The 18,799-nt window shown below is 38.7% G+C and overlaps 1 protein-coding gene across 8 annotated transcripts in view; it reads left to right on the top strand.

Moving 5' to 3' along the window:
• The window catches only part of LOC143292866 (rho GTPase-activating protein 44-like), a 48,817-nt gene that overhangs the window by 7,995 nt on the left and 22,023 nt on the right, over nucleotides 1-18,799 (top strand). For 6 of the 8 annotated variants that reach the window (XR_013056691.1, XM_076603507.1, XM_076603506.1 and 3 more), the window contains exons 2-16: nucleotides 1,297-1,441; nucleotides 3,493-3,569; nucleotides 3,997-4,108; nucleotides 6,811-6,887; nucleotides 7,332-7,452; nucleotides 8,125-8,193; nucleotides 8,771-8,852; nucleotides 9,778-9,905; nucleotides 10,949-10,996; nucleotides 12,284-12,347; nucleotides 13,420-13,504; nucleotides 14,755-14,829; nucleotides 15,295-15,411; nucleotides 16,448-16,527; nucleotides 17,366-18,211. Coding sequence is in view for 7 of the 8 variants with exons in the window: in XM_076603507.1 (XP_076459622.1) it covers nucleotides 1,297-1,441; nucleotides 3,493-3,569; nucleotides 3,997-4,108; nucleotides 6,811-6,887; nucleotides 7,332-7,452; nucleotides 8,125-8,193; nucleotides 8,771-8,852; nucleotides 9,778-9,905; nucleotides 10,949-10,996; nucleotides 12,284-12,347; nucleotides 13,420-13,504; nucleotides 14,755-14,829; nucleotides 15,295-15,411; nucleotides 16,448-16,527; nucleotides 17,366-18,211 (2,126 nt within the window). In the remaining variant the exon portion in view is untranslated. The remainder of the gene's footprint in view (nucleotides 1-1,296; nucleotides 1,442-3,492; nucleotides 3,570-3,996; nucleotides 4,109-6,810; nucleotides 6,888-7,331; nucleotides 7,453-8,124; nucleotides 8,194-8,770; nucleotides 8,853-9,777; nucleotides 9,906-10,948; nucleotides 10,997-12,283; nucleotides 12,348-13,419; nucleotides 13,505-14,754; nucleotides 14,830-15,294; nucleotides 15,412-16,447; nucleotides 16,528-17,365; nucleotides 18,212-18,799) is intronic. The other 2 variants (XM_076603508.1, XM_076603509.1) reach the window with 2 other exon arrangements.

The raw sequence follows: 18,799 nt of genomic DNA, 5'->3' as shown, positions 1-18,799 counted from the left end.
TTTTTTTAGACGCATCTTCACACTGTGCCTGACATTATTTATTTATTTATTTATTTATTTTTTTTTGGTACACTTATAGTTGACTTTAGCAAGTTTTTGCACCTTAAACATATTATTAGTAGTAGTAGTAGTTCTTTTTTTATGTATTTATCTATTATTTATTTTACTCTTTTTTTTCTTCTTCTTTTTTTTTCTCAAGGCCTGACTAAGCGCATGGGGTTACACTGCTGGTCAGGCATCTGCTTGACAGATGTGGTGTAGCATATATGGATTTGTCCGAATGCAGTGACGCCTCCTTGAGCTACTGAAACTGAAACTTCACGCTGTGCACTGACATTACCTACACACCAATTGTATAACAGCCAGTGATATAACTCCATCCCTCCACCCCCCTTGCCCCCCCCACCCCTCCCCCATCCCCAATACCTCAAACCCAACTCTCTCATACTGCTCACTTTCCAGTGTAATAGGAAATAGGAAATTGACTTACTCTTGACTGAGGTGAAATGAACAAGTCCACCTTGTTGTTCTGACGCAAACTGAATTGTGTAATTGAGAGCTTTGAGTTTGGTGCTTGTTAGTGTTTTTTCACACAGAAACCTGGTGGTAAAAGAGTTTGAGTGTGGAAATTTTTATGAGCCTTGTATAAATCTAGTTTATTCATTCATTCATTCATTCATTCAGTTGAGAGCTTGGAAATTTTTATGCACGTTATTTGAATCAAGTTCGTTCATTCACTTATTTAAGAGTGTGGAAAGTTTTATGTGCCCTATATATTTCTATTTTGCTTGTTCATTTGTTTAAGAGTGTGAAAATTTAAGTTTTATTTGCCCTATATAATTCTATTTTGTTTGTTCATTTGTTTAAGAGTGTGAAAATTTTTATGTGTCCTATATCAATCTAGCTTTTTCATTCATTCATTTAAGGGTGTGGAAATTTGCATGTGCCCAATATGAATCTATTTCATCGTTCATTTAACCCTTCGACTGCTGCTGCTGAATATTATCATCATTGGTGGGCTGTTAACTGAGATACGATTGAGGTTACAGGTCAGGATGTTGGTTGCCTTTTTTTTTATTTGGATTTCTGCCTCATGGGATTGCATTAATTTTGTTCGGTAAAAAAAAAAAAAAAAAAAAAAAAAAAAAAAAACGCTATGTAAAAATACACAAAATTATTTCTTGCACTATAAATTCATGTCAAACTGATTTCATTTCATCATGGTTTAGCAGTCAAGGGGTTAAAGCCAGAAGGGAGGTGGGTGTGACTGAGTGTGTGGTGACTGCTGTGGTACAGGGCGGAGAAGTCGGAGGTGCTGACGGAAGACCAGCAGGAGAATGAGAAGCGGGTGGACATGGTGCGGCAGGTCAGCCACAACCTGGTCAAGAAGGTTACTGCCCTGTTGGAGGCTCCGCCTGGCACAGATGGGGAGAAGAGGCTGGTGGGTGGATTGGTGTGTGTGTGTGTGTGTGTCCGTGTGTGTGTGTGTGTGGTGGGAGGAGTGGGATGTGTGTGTCAGTGTATGTGGTATGTATGTGTTTGGGGTGGTGAGTGGGGGGTGTAGGTTGTATCTGTATAATTGACATGCATACTTAATAATTATGACATAAATATCACTTGATGTGATTTTCATGTTGGCACTTTGTGATATTGAAAACTGTAATTGTCACATAGAAAATATTTTTTCTTGCAAAATAGAGGTAGCTCAGAAAGTAATATGCATACCTACCATGCTTATGTGCATAATATCTAGATTAAATTAGATCTACACACAAGTTGCTATGAATATGTTATGATTTAGGGGCTCATAAACTGATGCATGTTGCAATCCAATGCATAAAAATGTTATGGCAAATTAAAGCTTGAAAAGTACATGGTTCAAATTCCAGCAGCACCGAATGGGGGTGGGGGGGGGGATTGTTTTTTTAGCTTCCAGTACCTCATCCTTGTTCATGTGTTGAAAAAAAAGAAGAAAAAGATATTAACATACAGAACATTGAAGGTCTCATGATCCATGTCTGCATTTGGCAGGTTATGGAACCACAGATACAGCTAGCTTGTACTTATGCCAGAAAATGGCATATATATAATTATAAAAGAATATAAAAGACTGGGTAAAAATAAGTCACACATTTAAAAAGCCCACTCGCTTAACTTTTATAAGTGAAGGTGCACCATGACCTGCATGCATCTGAGGTGAAAAAAGAGAGAGAGAGAGAGAAAGAGAGAGAGTGGGGAAAAAAACAAAACAAAACAAAACAAAACGAAAAAGTTTCTAAGTGTTTAAACGTGGGTGATTCAGCCCATTTTCTGTTTATCATTGGTGATATAATAAAAAGTAAAATAAATTGTGGGGTGCAACTAGCACACGGCACAAAATAGGCAACAAAAAACAAACTATACTTAACCTATTACACAAAAATTGCAAGAGGTTAGCAGTGGTTTTTTGGGTTTTTTTTTTTCTAGAAAGAAATTAACACACTTTATGCAATGATTATATCTTTTGTATGCGTAATACAGACCAAAGTGTGGAGTGATTGTAGGCTTTGTAAGTGAAACATAGAAATGTATGATTAGGTGGTGGTGTTTTTGGTGGGGGGGTGTGGGGGGTGGGGGTATTTTTTATTTTTGCTGCCCTGTTCTCTGGCCCTCTAAGTGGCATCACACACTACTCCTAGACTATCAACACTCAGTCACACCCAGTCTCATTTTGTCACTTTGTATGGTCCAAGTGCCTGCTGTTCACAGGAAGCTCTGTCAGGTCAATGGGAGGCCAGTCACTGGAGTTGACCCTGCGCTGCTGCTGGGTCACATTGGTGGTGTTTTTAATATCACTGCCTGTCATAATTCAGGGCATCATGTAGCTAATACTGATGACTAATGACAGTGATAGACACACTCATGCACATATCACTCATACTTGCTCAGTGAGACTCATACAGTTGTAGAAGTGGAAACAAGATACACGCACCCACACATGCATATGTGCACATGTGCGGGCACACACACACACACACGCATACACACACAGATACATGTATGCACGTGCACTCACACGCACACGCGCACATGCACACACACACACACACACACACACACACATGTGTACACACTCATTAGCACAAACACACTCACACACACACACACAGATACACACACACACACACACACACACACACAAAAAAAAAAACCACTCACAACACACACACACACACACACACACACACACACACACACACACACACACACACACACACACACACCTTTCTGGTGGCCAAGCTAGCCTTGTCAAGCAAGGAAAGGTTGTTTCGTCTAGAGAAAATGTTATGTATTGTCAACAATAACAATAATGTTTCCAAATTGAAAACAACAAATTTTTTTTGTGGTTTTTTTTTTCAAATAAAAGACTTTGAAAAGTAGAAACAGTTTCAGAGAAGTTTTAGGAACAGTATATATCAGTCAACATGAAATGTATGTTTTGAAATGTTACAGAAAAAGTTACCTGAAACCAGTTTGAGTCATGCCTTGATGGAATCTTCAGCAGTCCTGGGGCCAGACACCTTAATGGGGTAAGTGGTGTGTTCTTCTGTTTCCTGTATACTTGTTTTCTGTCTTTTTTGCTGGTGTTAAGAACATGTGATCTGAAAATTTACTTTTATGTCATTATCACACAGATAGTGCTTTTTAAATTTTTTTATCTTTATTAAAAAAAAAAAAAAATGTGTGTGTGTGTGTGTTTTGTTAAAGCTCATGTCTCCTTAATTTTACAATATTTTAGTCATTGGCAGTACACACCATGTAGCTTTACCAATCTGTCCAGTTGCCTCAAAAGAATGCTTTCCAAAGCAGTGAAAAAGGTTCTGATCATGACTATGCTCTGCACAAGTCAAAGACAAAACGGTAATTTTTTCTGTTCATGCGGTCTATCCATCTCTTCATTCAATGATTTTGGTACTGATGAAGTATGTTCACCGCATTTTGTTTTGATCTTTGCAGGACCATCTGTCAGCAGTGTGGAGAATGTCAGAGTGAAATAGCAAAGGAAGAGTTGCGCTGTGAACTGGAGATTGAGAAAGAAGTGCTTACCCCCTTACAAACCATAGCTGAGGTATGTTTCGTTTTGTTGTCTGTCTGTTTTTTGTTTTTGTTTTTTACCTATTCGTTTTGTTACTTAGTTATTTATTGGTGTATTTTCTTTTTGCAGGTCATTTGTGGAAGATGTTATTTTATCTTTCACAGAAAAAGAAGGGTTTGTGACAGCTATGAAATTCTAGCAAAGGAACTAAACAGTTTAGAGTTCTGTTGGAAATAAAAGTGAGTTAATTTTTTTTCTTGTTTAGTTTTGTGTGCTTATTTGTTTTAGAGGGTCTTCTGTTTATTTTGCCAAGGAAGGAATCACAGTTTCAGTCTCAAAAAGCATGGTTTCTAATGAAAATAGTTGAATATTTTCTCAAAACCATGATAATTAAAATTTGGCATGATGTTAGATTGGAATTTGTATTGTATTTGTATTTGGATACAACAGTTCAATGATGACCATTGTGAAAGATCTTTTCCTATAGTCAGCCCAGGTGGGAATATTAAAGGTTTTGGTTGAAAAATTACCCCCCGCCCCCTCACCTCCTTGCTTATGCATTTTAATGCAGTTTTTTTCACAGACTGCATTGAAGGACTTGCCTGTGGAGAAGAATGGTGTTGATAAGTAACATTTAAAGCAGTCCCTTGTGTTTCATTACTTTATTTTTGTTTTCATTTATTTATTTTTTAGTAGTATAAAATAGTTGTTTACTGTTGCTTATTTTCATTCTCCAAAGAAGCATATGAAACAAAAGAAAACAACCACACACAGTGATATTATGATTAGAACGCTAAAAAATGTAATATGGTTTCAGGACGGCAAGACCTATGACTTTTTTTTCATGATTTCTGAGTGGGTTGCTTCATATTCCAGAATATCATATGGTCATGGTCAGATTGAGTTTTGGCATATACCTTGTTAGAATTCAACTCTTATGTATATGTCTAAAATCAGATTCAGTGATGTCACGGCCTTCAAAAATTGACTGTTTGATGTGCTCAGGTGCTTACATTGTCTTATATGAGGGATGTTCATTAAAGATTTCCCATGACCCACTTCCATTGGACTGAGAGGAATGAAAATTTGTACAGTTATTAGTCTTTGCCTACGGAGATACCACCAAGGGTGTCACACTTTTCCAATTGTTTTATGCAGCTGTTTAAAACTTGCCTGTAGAAGTCTGCAGGCTGCACAAGAAGCCACGACTTGCACTTGGAAATAAGTGCTTCATCATCTGGGAAGTGCTTGCCTTTCAAAAATAACTCCATGGTCGGAAAGAGGTGAAAGTCAGACAGTGTGAGGTCAGGAGAGAAAGTGGGTGAGGAAGAATTTCATAGTTGCAGGACTCTGCTTCCGTCTGGACAACATGTGAGTTGTGAACTGGGGCATTGTCTGGCAGGAGGTGGATACCTTTTGTCAGCATGCCATGCCTCTCGGTTTTGATGGAGTTCTACAATTTCTGCAGCTCTGAAGCATAGTATGTCCCGGTAATTGTGGTACGCTTTGCCAGGAATTCCATCATCACTACTCCACACTGATCCCAAGACTGTGAGCATGATCTTGCCCGCCGAGGGTTGAACACATGCCTTCTTCGGAGGTGGTGAGTCAAAGTGCTTCCATTGCTTCAACTGGGCTTTAGTCTCTGAATCATAGTGATGGACCCATGATTCGTCCTGCATGGTTAGTCTGTCAAAGAAGTCCTGGTTTTCTTGGCACATGGACAAAAGAGACTGGGAGCACGTGACTCATTCCAGCTTCTGGAAAGGTGTGAGCAACTGGGGAATGCATCGAGCAGACAACTTCCGCTTGTGCAAACGGTCATGGATGATTTTTTCCACAGACCCCATACTAATAATGATATCTCGGGCTATTTGATAGATGGTTATGTGGCGATCCTCCAAAATTGTGGCCTCCACTTGCTGGAAGGTCTCTTCATCAATGGTGGACTTTGATCTCCCAGGAATGGGAGCCGTTTTCAACAATGTCCAACCACACTTGCACTGACAATGCCAGTGCTTGACTACATCATACAATGGGGCATCCTCCCCATAAGTCTCTTTCACCTCCTTGAACATCTCCCTTGGTGTGCAGCCTCTCAAGTACAGAAACTTGGTGACTGCTCTGCATTCAACTGGATCCATTATCACACCTTACTCCACCATAACACCTGTAAAAGAGAAACTGTTATGAAGTCAGAGATGTAAATTACAGTGCAAACTATAGAGATATGTGTTATTACACATGTACAGTTTCAGCCTCCTGCAATAACTGGAAGTAAGTCAGGGGAAATCTTTAATGAACATCCTTAGTACATCAACAGACACAAAATACGTGTGGATTACAGTATATGCATTCAATGCCAAAAGCAATATTGAAGTCCAAGCATTGTTCATACAATGCAGAATTTAAACTTGATGCAATTGCAAGAGCAAAAGAGCCCAGCAATTTATAAACCCTTTTTGAGTGGGGCTAAATAAGACACTGAAAAGTAGCATTGTGCCCACATCAAAAGCAGACAAACCACTGGAGGTCAGAAGTGATGATGAAGTTTGTGATGTTGCTGCATGTTCACTACTTTTTTCATGTTTGATGTTGTTATGAATGTAGTATTTCCCACAGTATCAAGTGTCTTTTGTATAATATGATTATGAACAATGATAATTGATCATTGTGTTTTGTAGCCTTCTATGTATGTGGTAAATATATCATGATGATGGACAATTGTGTTTCAGGTTGACATTCCAAGCATACAGAAACTTCGAAAACAGCTCAGCAAGTCAACACTGGACATGGACTCAGCAAGGAATAGGTTTGTACATTTGCCATAAATCACTCTATTTGTATGCATGTGTGTGTGTGTGTGTGTGTGTATCTGTGTGTGTGTGTGTGCGCGCGCACACATGTTTAGGTGTATATGTGTTTGTTTGTGCACATGTATATGCCAAACCAGTGGTGGTGTTTTCTCTTTTCATACATACTTCTACTGCTTTACTTTATTTGGATTTACCTCCACAGTGTTTATTTAGCATATTTGCTAATCCATGGGTATTGTTACTTCCCTAGGGTAGGTTCTCAAGGCCTTCGTTGAGTGTTAGGTTTATGTGTAGGTCAGGCATCTGCATTAAAACACAAACATTTTGTTTTGTAGACGTTGTATTGCATATATGGGTCAGTCTGCATGCTTTGACACCTTAAAACTGAAACTAAAACTGCAACTCTTTTCTGTACACTTGTGTTACTTTGTTGTTCTCAGGTTGAACTCAGCTGTGCGCCAGTCGCATGTTCCAGGAGCCAACATGGCATCAACGGCAGCAAAAGCTGATGCCATGCGGGACGAATACGATGAGGCCTACAGCAAAGTGGAAACAATTAAGGTCTATATTTGAGTCATAACATCAAGCTTTTGAAGGATATTTGACAGTGTACATCATTCAGAATGCACTGTATATAAAATGAAAATTCTATACTCTTATTATCATTCATTAGTTGAGTTTCTTCACTGCATTCTTTTTTCTTTTTGAAGGAATAAGAGATAGCCTTTCCTCAAATTTCTAACAGTAGGGTTTCAAAGTCAAAGAACAATAGGTCATTAGTAACACAATTTAAATATCTTCATTTGCAACCTGATCTACATTGTCAAAGTTGTACAGCATGACAGCATTCTGTTTCTTTATATCTATGAGTAGATGTTTAATTTCTCAACATTACTTTTGTGTCTTGATAATGAATTATGAACTTCCAGTACTTTGTGTTTTTTATTGTTTCTTAACCCCTGCATTGCAATACAATTATCTGACTGACAGCTTGGAACCATTGATTTGTGTTTTTAATTTGATTATATGGCATAACTTTATCTGAAAAAAAAAAATTGAACATACATGTTTGGTAAGGTGCTTCTATAAAACTTCAAGTATATGTTCAGCTATTTCAATTTGGTATTTAGGAATGACTGAAACTTTTGAAAAAAATGTATCTTTTGGGGGGAAAAGATGTCAGTGCCATGATGAATTATAGTCACTTAAATTATGTGTCTTGTATTGTTACAGGATAATCTTAGCATTGAATTATGCAACTTCGTTTCCAAAGAAAGTGACCACTGTTCAAGACTGGTTGCTGTAAGTATTGTTTTCTGTTTGTTCTGTTAATGAGTTGTTTGTTTTAATAATTCAGACTGTAGGCAGATATCATGAACCATAAAGGGCATCCCCATTCCCCCAAAGTATACTTGGTAGTTTTTTGTTAAGGGCAGAAAATTTAGCATATTTGCTCAAAGCTGTTAGTTTTGTTTAAAGAGATGCTAACATTTTGAAACTGTGGTTAAAAATATTTAGGGAAAGATAAAAAGGATCTTTATTTTTTTATGTTCTGTTTATTTTTTGCTTGTTTATATCTTTCTTCCCCCCCCTCTTGTACCCATTGACTAGAACCAAGTGAAATAGAAGTGTAGACAGAACTGGTTTATCACTGGAATTTCTGTGAATGTTGACCTTGCCTTAACCTAACTCTTTTTTTTTCCCATTCTCTGTCACTAACATATAATTATCCAAAGTAGCTGTTCACACACTTTGATACGTACACTTATTCCTCATTTACTGATTGACAGACTCTGCATTGTGCCAAGCACTGACAGTGTCCAAACCACATATTTCAGTGTTAGCAATTTTTGTTGTTGAACATGTGATCTGTTGACAGTTGCTGGAGGCCCAGGCAACATATCACAGGAATGCTCTGAGGGTTATTGAAGACATGGTTCCCAAGATGAAATCCTCAATAGGTAAGACGCTCTGCTCATGTGTATTGGTGAGGAGCAAACATTTGAAGATGCTGCATTGCATGTGTTCGTTCTTTGACTAAACGTCTTTTCACTGTGGCTGATATTAGACGTGTCATGTGTGTTGTGTGTTTGTGTGCGTGAGGTGGAGGGTGGTGGCTAAAGGGGGTGGGGAGGGGGATGGAGTGGGGGGTGGAGGGGGGGGGCATACATAGAAAAGTTAAACCGGAACAGTGAAATCATGAATCCATAGATATGAAAATATAACAGCAATTAATAAAAAAAGGAAACATATAGACAAACAAAGGCAAGAATATTTGGATATATTGTGTTTGTGTGTGTGTGTGTGTGTGTGTGTGTGTGTGTGATTAATTTAAGATCTGTTCACTAAATTGATTTTAGATGAGGAAAAATTATATGTGTGTAACGCATGTCTTTGTGTTTAGTACACATGCTCAAATTGTGTATGTTTACATATTTAAGAGAAAAGAGAAATCGAGAATGGACAAGGAAATTTTGGGGGAATACAAAGTGATAGTAATGTAAACAAATTAACTAACCATGACTTGACTAATGAAAACAAACAGTGTCTGATGTTAGAATACTTGTAATTAGCTATTGGACATTTGGATAAGCTAACTAAAGATGCGGTAAACTAACAAAAAAAAATTTGTAAGTCACAGAAGAAGAGTTAAATATTTTTATAATTGTGTTAAAGAGTTAGATGTTTTTTTCTAACTGTGTTTTTGTAAAGTATAGGAATTAATTCATATATCTCGATGCAGTAAAAAACAGTAATACTTGTTATTTTCTGTTGGTGTGTAAGCATTTGTGTGCATGTGTGTGTGTACACACATGTGAATATGTAACTGGTTCACGTAAGTGAAGTATGTTGTAATGTGTGGTGTGTGCTGTGTGCTGTGCACAGAGGCATCCCCTGTGAAGCCAGTGTTTGGCATGTCCCTGGAAGACCACCTCCATGTGATGGAACGTGACATCTCCTTGGTCCTTGAGGCGTGTATCCTCACTCTCCTGGAAATCGGCATGGAAGAGGAGGTGAGTGCTGAACTACCATCTTGATTCTGGTGTTTTGTGCATGCATGCGTGTGTCTGCATGTTGGTTTTTTTAGTTGTTTTGTTTGTTTTGTGTATGTGTGTGTTTTGTGTGTGTGTGTATGTGTGTCTCTGTCTCTGTCTCTGTATTTGTGTGCATTTGTGTATGTGTGAGTGAGTGTGTGTGCATATTGTATGTGTGTGCATATTGTGTGTGTGCACATAGTTTACATACTTATGTTCCATCTTCGTGTGCAACTGTGGTGTGAAACTTTCAGAAGGGATAATCGCTGAGTCACGAACGTGACAGGTGTGCACATTAACATATAAAAAAACAAATTTAATTACATGACAGTTACTGGTTACAAATGACACATGAGGGAAAAGAAGACAAAAGAAATGAGCCACATAATTGTGCGACCTGTTTGAAGACATAATTGGACACAAAACAGAAAAGCCAAAGAATCGATAGACAGATAGAAAATGCAAAAAAAACTTAGACGTATGAAGTGCACAGGAACAGGTGTCGAGATGGCTGCCATCAAAAGAGAGCGCTAGCCAGGGGGACAAAGGGGACGTTACCTACTTCCGGGAGGTTACCGGCTGTAGTACTTTCGTTTTCTCTGCATAGGCGGATAGTAGTTTGCACAGGACAGGAATGTCAGACCCCGGCCAGAGTCTGCACTAGTTGGGTCACGGTAAGTATGTTATTTAAACGTAATTTTAGATAGAAAATTTCCTTTAATTACATGACAGTTACTGGTTACAAATGACACATGAGGGAAAAGAAGACAAAAGAAATGAGCCAGTCTTGAAGTAGGTGGTTGTTTATACTAGAGAGGATGTGAATTTCACTGTCAGCATTACTGGTGAATTTCATTCTTTTATTTCTGAATTATCCGAATCATATTTTGAAATCATCGAGATCATGGTCTTCTTTTGTGTTGCTTTCTCATCTGTGAGGAAGTTTCATATTTTTGTTTGATTGATTTTTTTTTTAATATATTTAATTTTTTTTTCTTTATTGGTGTTTCTGATTTTTACAGGGCTTGTTCAGAATAGCTGGTTCTGCCCTGAAGCTGAAAAAGTTGAAGGTAAAATTTAATTAGAAGCCAACCAGTAATTTGTGTGTGTATGTGTGTGTGTGTTGGTTGGTCATCAATTTAACGTCTGTTCTCTAAAGTGATTTTAGACTAAAAAAAAAAAAAACAAAGCAAAAAAAAAAAAAGTGTGTGCAATGCATATGTTTATGGGTATGGGAACGTGTTCTGACTGCTTACAATTACAAAAGTGACAAGAAATCGAAATTTGGAATGGAGAACAAAATTTGGGGAATGGAAACAAACTAAGGAAACCAATTTATTAACCAAAAAACCATCCACCTGATGAACAAGAAAAAGAACCATGAAATCAACTAATTGATAAAAACAGGTAAGAGTCAGATGTTAGAATACTTACAGGTAATGAGCTATTGGACATTTAGATAAACTAACAAAAAAATTGTTAGTTAATGATGAAGAGTTAAATATTTTTGTAACTGAGTTTTGGGAAAGTATAGGAATAAATTCTTTTAACACACGAAAGAATCTGCGAATTTTCTGTCCACATAGGCATTCAATATTTCTGGAATATTTTGTTTTGAAGGCCTCAGTTTTCCATCTTTACATAAGAGTCTGTATTTCCTTACTGAATTGAATGTTCATTGTGTCATTGTCAAACTTTGTGTGATTAATTTCGTTGGAATATATCCCAAGCAAAGTTGTCTACAAGAGTATAACATTGTTGTAGAGACAGAGGAAGGTGTATGTCATTTAGATCTAATATGTTTTTTTGCTCCCCTTTTCACTGCTATGTCAACCTTATCATTGTAGTGTGTGTGTGTGTGTGTGTGTGTGTGTGTGTGTGTGTGTGTGTGTGTGTGTGTGTGTGTGTGTGTGTGTGTGTGTGTGTGTGTGTGTGTCACTGTCATTATGTTATTGTGATTTTTGTTATGATGTAAGTTGATTGTTCAACTTTGTAAGTGATTTAACTTTCACTGTATGAAAATTTGAGATTAAGTCTGTTGAAACTGTTGTTGGGATATGTGTGCGTGCGTGCGTGGGTGCGTGTAAGTCTATCTATGCATGTGCCTCTGTGTAGCTGTTTGATATGTGTGTGTGTCTGGATATGTCTGTGCATACAAGTGCAGGTGTATGTGTGTGTGTGTGTGTGTGTGTGTGTGTGTGTGTGTGTGTGTGTGTGTTGTGTTGTGTCGTAACTGACTGCTGGACAGTCTTTGTAAACATACACACGTACATCAAGTGACAATGATGTGTTCTATAATGTATTGACATTTACTATAAGATTAGACTCACTTTGTTGGGTCTCGTTGTCTCCTGTAGGCTTGCTTTGATGCCCATGCGGTGGACATGGTTGAGTTTGCCACAGATCCTCACAGTGTTGCAGGTAATGTCTACACGTTTGATAGTTTTCTTTCCTCTGATACATCGTTATATTGTATTAGCCATTCGAAATCTTGGTCTGATCTATTGATGCTTTCACTGACATCCACACTCTAGTTGTATTATTTATTTACCTGTTTGTTTGTTTGATTGTATTAGTTTCATAACAGCATATTACATTGTTAATGTTTATTATGCTTAGGCTTGTAGGTATTTTTCCAAAGGAGGGGGAGTGTGGGATATGGGGGTATGGGGGTTGGGTGGTGGTGGTGAAGAAGTTGTGTTAGGGCTTTTGATTAGTATGAATGAATGAAAGTTGTTCTTCTGTGATGCCTAATGTGAACTATGGAAGTGCTGCTCTTTGGCTTAATTCTTGTCTTACTCTGGTGATATTTGATTTTTAAATGAACGATGATCTTTGTAGTTGCATTTCTTGTGAAGAGAGAGACAGAGAGAGAGGGGATGAGAGAGAGTATATGTGTGCGTGTGTGTGCACGTGGCGTGTGTGTGCGTGGTGTGTGTGTGTGTGTGTGGGTAGATGTGCAATGCGGTTTGGCCGACTGAAATGGAGAGGCACGTAAATTTCAGTAATCTGTATATTTGTATATAGCTATTTCCATTTGGTGCCATTTAATTTTTCTTTTTCTTTTCTATTCATTTTATTTGTTTGTTGTTTTCTTCTTATGTTGGACATGTGCTGCTGCCAAAAAGAAAATCTCTGTACCAAAGTTTAGACAATAAAGTTTGTGTATTGTATTGTATTGTTATTTGTTTGTTTTATTCCTTGATTTATTATCATATAGTGTAAGTTTTTGTTGTTGTTCAAAACATGCTGGTGTATCTATGTTGTCTATTTTTGTTTGTTTAATAATGCTTGAATTCATGCTTTGGGGAATCAAATAGTGAATATAATCAACTTTTTACTGTTAAACATTATGTTGGTCGGTGCAGTTCATGATCTTTATTGATAGGTATAAGTGTTTGCACATTGTTGATGTTGAATGTTTACCACCATCTCATTATTATTATTATTGTTATTATTATTTAAAAGATATTTTTTGTATTCTGTCTGCTAGGAGCCTTAAAGCAGTACCTCCGAGAGCTTCCAGAACCAATGCTGACTTTCGACCTCTACCCAGAATTCATGCATGCCATGCAGCTGTGAGTGAAAGTGATAGTGGTGATGACATGATCAGATTTGAACAGAGTTGCTGGTAAAATAACAGCACTTTGCTTTGTTTCACTTCTGTCTCCTTTTTCTTTCCACTTTCCTGGCCACACTGAATGCCTCCAGACCACATGGGTGTTTTGCATCAACACTTGTGGACTGGAACCAAATCAGAATAAATATATTTATTTCTTTTTATTACAACAAATTTCTCTGTGTGAAATTCGGGCTGCTCTCCCCAGGGAGAGCGCATCGCTACATTATAACGCCACCCATTTTTTTGTATTTTTTCCTGCATGCAGTTTTTTTTTTTTAATTTGTTTTTCCTATCGATGTAGATTTTTGTACAGAATTTTGCCAGGAACAACCTTTTTGTTGCTGTGGGTTCTTCTACATGCGCTAAGTGCATGCTGCGCATGGGACTTCGGTTTATTGTCTCATCCGAATGACTAATGTCCAGACCACCACTCAAGGTCTAGTGGAGGGGGAGAAAATATTTGCGGCTGAGCTGTGATTGAACCAGCACACACAGATTATCTCGTTTCCTAGGCAGACGTGTTATCTCTAGGCCATCAGTCCGTAGAAGAGAAGAGTCAGACTGGAACATTAGCTGTTGCGTAGCCATGCTGATGTATCTGTGAGCTCATTGGTCTGTTGAGTCAGTTTTCAGCTCTTTATGACTGGTGTGTGATCACAGGCATGATCTGACTCTTGCCAGTATGAAGACTACCAAGCATAGTCCTCTTACTGCTGAGCCTGCTCCAGCTCACTCTCTCTTTGTTTCTTTGTCTGTCACTCTCTCTTTTCTCGCTTTCTCTCTCAGTCTCTTCCTCACTTACTGCATGTATGTGTCTGTATATATGTATATCCGTGTGTGTACATATGGCTTTATTCATAAAGAATTTAATCACGATGACCATTGCTAACTGTAAGATAGGACACAACAGTAAAAACAGACAATGAGGTGGGTGTTGGGGATGATGAGTGATGAAAAGGAAATATTGAAGGAAAGGACAGTGAAAGAAGGTCAGTTATGTAACACTTTTCTTCAGGGAAGTCACCCAACATTAGGATGTGTGAGAGTGCGATACTTGTGGGTATGAGAGTGAAAGTTTGAATCTTCAGGTAGCTGTGATCAGTTAATGTAAGTGTTCGTAGTGTTTGTGTTCTTGTTCGTTTTCTTCTGAAATGCTGTTCTATACTGAAGATACAATTGTGATCAGTGGAACTATGTTTGTTTCAGTGCCCATGATCAGAAATTTCAAGCGTTATACACAGCTATAAATAATCTGCCAACCTGCAACTACAACAATTTTAGGTGAGAGTGTGTACTGTATTCTGTCCATTTAAAATTTTTTTTTTTATATCTGTTTGGATAGTGTGGGGAACAAAGAAGGCTTGTTGTTTTGTTGGATGTATAATGTACTTTTTATCTGGATTTCTTATTTTTATGTTCAGAGAAGTGTGTGGGTGTGTGGAGGGAAGGTGGTGAAATAAACTGGCACAAGGCAAAAATCATGGTCCTGCCATTATCATTTTTCTTCATGAGTTTTTATAATGTAATTTTTATGTTTTGATTTGTGTTTCTCCTCGTCTTTCTCACTCATTTTGTCCTACTGTCTGGTTGTCTGTCTCTGTCTCTCTTTCCATTTGTCTCCATCTACTTTCTTCTTCCCCCCCTCCCCCCACCTCTTCCTCAGTCATTGCCACAAATTCCAGCTGTCCATTGCCCTCAGTGTTTGCTTGTCCCTGTAGATGTTTGAAAGAAATCTTTTTCTTTTAGGTACTTGGTGAAGTTCTTGGCCCAGCTCGCTGAGAAGAGCCAGATCAACAAAATGACGCCAAGCAACATTGCCATCGTTATGGGACCTAACCTGCTATGGGCAAGGGGGGAAAACACGTAAGTAATGGACTGGCACCATGTTCTGTCACGTGTTTGTTTTCCCTGCTTGCCTTCAGCGCTGAGCTATCAAACTGGCAGTTCTTGAACCTGATTCCCTGATGATTCTCAACCAATTTTTTGACTCACTTGTGTAAAAATAACCCGGTGTTTGGTTGTGTGTGTGTATGTGTGTGTGTCTGCATGTATATCTGTGTGTCTGTGGTAAACTTAAACATTGTCATTTTTTCTGGAAAATTTGTATTAAGTAGGCAGAAAAGATCTTTACACTCATACCAATGATAGGTTATGTCTTCTGGATTAAGCTGTATTTCTGGATCATGAACAGTTTAATTTTTGGAGGATCCGGCTCCAGAAAATCACAATTAATGTTTGGGTTTGAAGATGGCATGACCTCTTTTTTCATGTTCACAATTAAAAGAAAAGAATTACAAATTCTAGACGGAACATACAGAGACACTAACTACACCATCAACGTGTTTAATGAAAATGAATTTTTTAAAGTGGATACTGAATTAAGTAGAATGAGCATTAAAGAAATCGAATGGACCATGTTGTAGTTTCTGTAAGCCTATCGAACATGGATCTTTGCAGATCTTGAGAAAATGGCTACATGTTGTGGTGTGCCTGAGGTGATTGCATCGTCTCCTTTACCGGGGACTTCAAAGAATTTCTTAGATAATTGATGTACACCAAAATAACATGATTTAAACAGCTTTATCAACTCGAATACTGTAATCAATTTATCATGCTAAAAACACATAAGTTTGAATATTAATTTTTGAACTGCATCAGAAGACACTCTTTAGCACTGTTAGTAAGTCTACTTACTCTTGACCAGAAGATGCTTCAGAACACATTTTAATGATTTTTTTTCATTTAAAGAAATATTTTTTTACTGGATAAAGTGGGTATCACAAGCGAGTCTGAAAGGCCTTGCCTCTCTTGTTTAAGTTTAATTCAGTTATCAATGTGCACTTGTCAGATCTTTGAGCACCTGAAACTGACTTGTGTATCCAAGTGTGCCGTGTTTCAGGCCCAACATGATGACAGCTAGCACCGTGAGTTCCGTCATTGAGACAGTCATTATCCATGCCGATTACTTTTTCCCTGGAGGTGAGATTTGTTTCTGCCGCTTTTTCCTTTCCTCTCCCTGTTACACACATCCTACTGATCATTTCCCTGTCACTTTAAACTTCTTCTGTATCCGTCTTGTTTGTCTCATTTGTATATTTTCTGATGTGTACTGAGAATATGAGATACGGATTTATTCAGTCTAACAATCCAATTGATTTAATGCTCTTCACCTGCAATTCTGGAGATATAATATTTATTGTATTAACATTGCTGTTCATTTAATGAATGGAACCCACATGTTTTAGAATATAAGACTGCTAGCTTGAATGCTCTGATAAATAATGATCATGTAAAAATTTCCAGATAAGTTTTGTCATTTAATAAACAACAGGAATAACTTGTAAGTCATTGAATAAAAGAAGAAATCAAGAAAACTTAAGTTTATTCTGCAGTGTTGATGCAAATAGACTTAAAAAAGAGTATTGGAGTGTACTTCTGAAAAAAAAAAGCCATTTGCAATAAGCTGTTTTGTTACTTGAACACATACTTCTGAACAAAAATGTGTTATTTGCAGTAAATATATTGTTACTAGAACTATGCTAGCAAGTCTTGATTTTATATTGAAACACTTATTTTCCTGTTTTTAAGTGTTTCATGTTATTGCTTTTTACATTTTTCAGCGTTTTCCAGCATAACTTTTGAGAAACAGAGCACTAGATTTAGTCACTTGAAAGAGGACTGACATGTTCACAGAACTGTGTGTTTGGTTCCTCATAGTTCAGTGCTTTGTTTGATCAGTGTAGTCACCAGGTGTTGTGCTGTCTACTGTTGTAATTTGGTCGCTTTCTTTCTTTTTATTCTGTTGCATTGGCTGCAGGATTAGATTTTCATTTGACTGGGCGTGGCTGTGCCCCTCCTAGCCCCTCGGTACCCACACCCCCAGCCAACCAGCCCACTCAGGTGTCCATTTCTGTAAGCCAAGATGAAGCAGTCAAGACTACAGAGGGAGAACCACAGATGCAAAGGACTGCACAGCGCATGGGATCTTCCGTTTCACCTGGTTCAGGAGAAGAAATGGTTGGATTGTTGAGTTCTACAGGAGATAGCGCGTCTGAAGATGCAGGGAGTGACCCCAGAACAGAGATGATCGGAAGCTCCAGCCCAGGTGAAGGTGCGGTGCCTGCCCACCATGGTGATGGAGTCTTGCATCCGACTAATCTTAGTCTAGCTGGTAGTGCTCCGCGCCAGAGACCCACTATGCCCTCCCAGGCCCTGGGCCCTCGCGGGTCTCGAGGCGCCATGTCCACCCCCAACCTGAGTCAGGACAGCACGCTGAGCATGGGCGCTGCATGGCCCAACCCCACCAGCCCCACCTCCCCCAGTCAGAGCGTCCACTCTGACATGTACAGCACAGTCTTTGCCCTCCACTCTCTCGGGGAAGGGGGCGCTGTCGTGTCTGACTACCTTACTCGGGTACGAGCGCTATGGGATGGACAGTTCCAGTCCACATCCTCCCTCCCCCCTCCTTCTGCGGAAGGGTCGCAGTCATCACTTCAGGGAAGAGGGTCAGGGGGGCCCCCAGCTAGGTCAGATGGGCAGGTTCCCTCCCCCCTTAACCAGTCGTCGGAGGCAGAGCAGAGGGCAGTGGCAGAGAGAGGGCAGGCAGTGGAGGATGGCCGTGCAGAGAAACCAATGCACAGTCCACAGGCCCAAGGCCATCAAGGTCAGAGTCTGTTTCGCTTCCAGGCAGCCAAGTTGTGGGCCGCATAGTTGCTGTCTTTTCCATTTTTTCCTTTCTGGTTTTTACTTATTTTTTGCCCACCTGCCCCCTTTTTAAAAAAAAATATCTTTTTTTATTTTCATTGAAGCCAACTTTCTTTCTTCCATTTTGAGAGATGTTGGGGTGGTTTTTTTCACTAACGCCTGTGGCATTGATTAGATCCATTCAGAACTAACCTGCAGTAGAGATGAATAAGATTGTTTTCTGAGCCACACCCTGACATCCTTGACCTCTTACTGCCCTTAAGCCTCTGCCCTCTGCTCTATGCCTTCTGAGTTGGCGTTCAGTTTGTTTTTTGGCTTTCCACTGGGATCAGCTTGCTTTTGGCTCTGTTGAACAGTTTCCATTTTATTGTCGCCTTTTTTTGTGTCTTTTCTTTAACAGAACAGTTTGCCTGTCTGCTTGCTTTGGTTTCTGTCTGGATTTTATGATTTAATTTTTTTAGGTTTGTATTTCAGTATGCATCAGATACACATCTGATGCAGATGTTTGTAAGCTAGGATTAGTTTACTGAACAAAATATTGTATTTT

This window comes from Babylonia areolata, chromosome 18 (genome assembly GCF_041734735.1).
Source record: "Babylonia areolata isolate BAREFJ2019XMU chromosome 18, ASM4173473v1, whole genome shotgun sequence".
Classification (NCBI taxonomy): Eukaryota; Metazoa; Mollusca; class Gastropoda; order Neogastropoda; family Buccinidae; genus Babylonia; species Babylonia areolata.
This window is presented reverse-complemented; position numbering and strand designations above follow the sequence as displayed.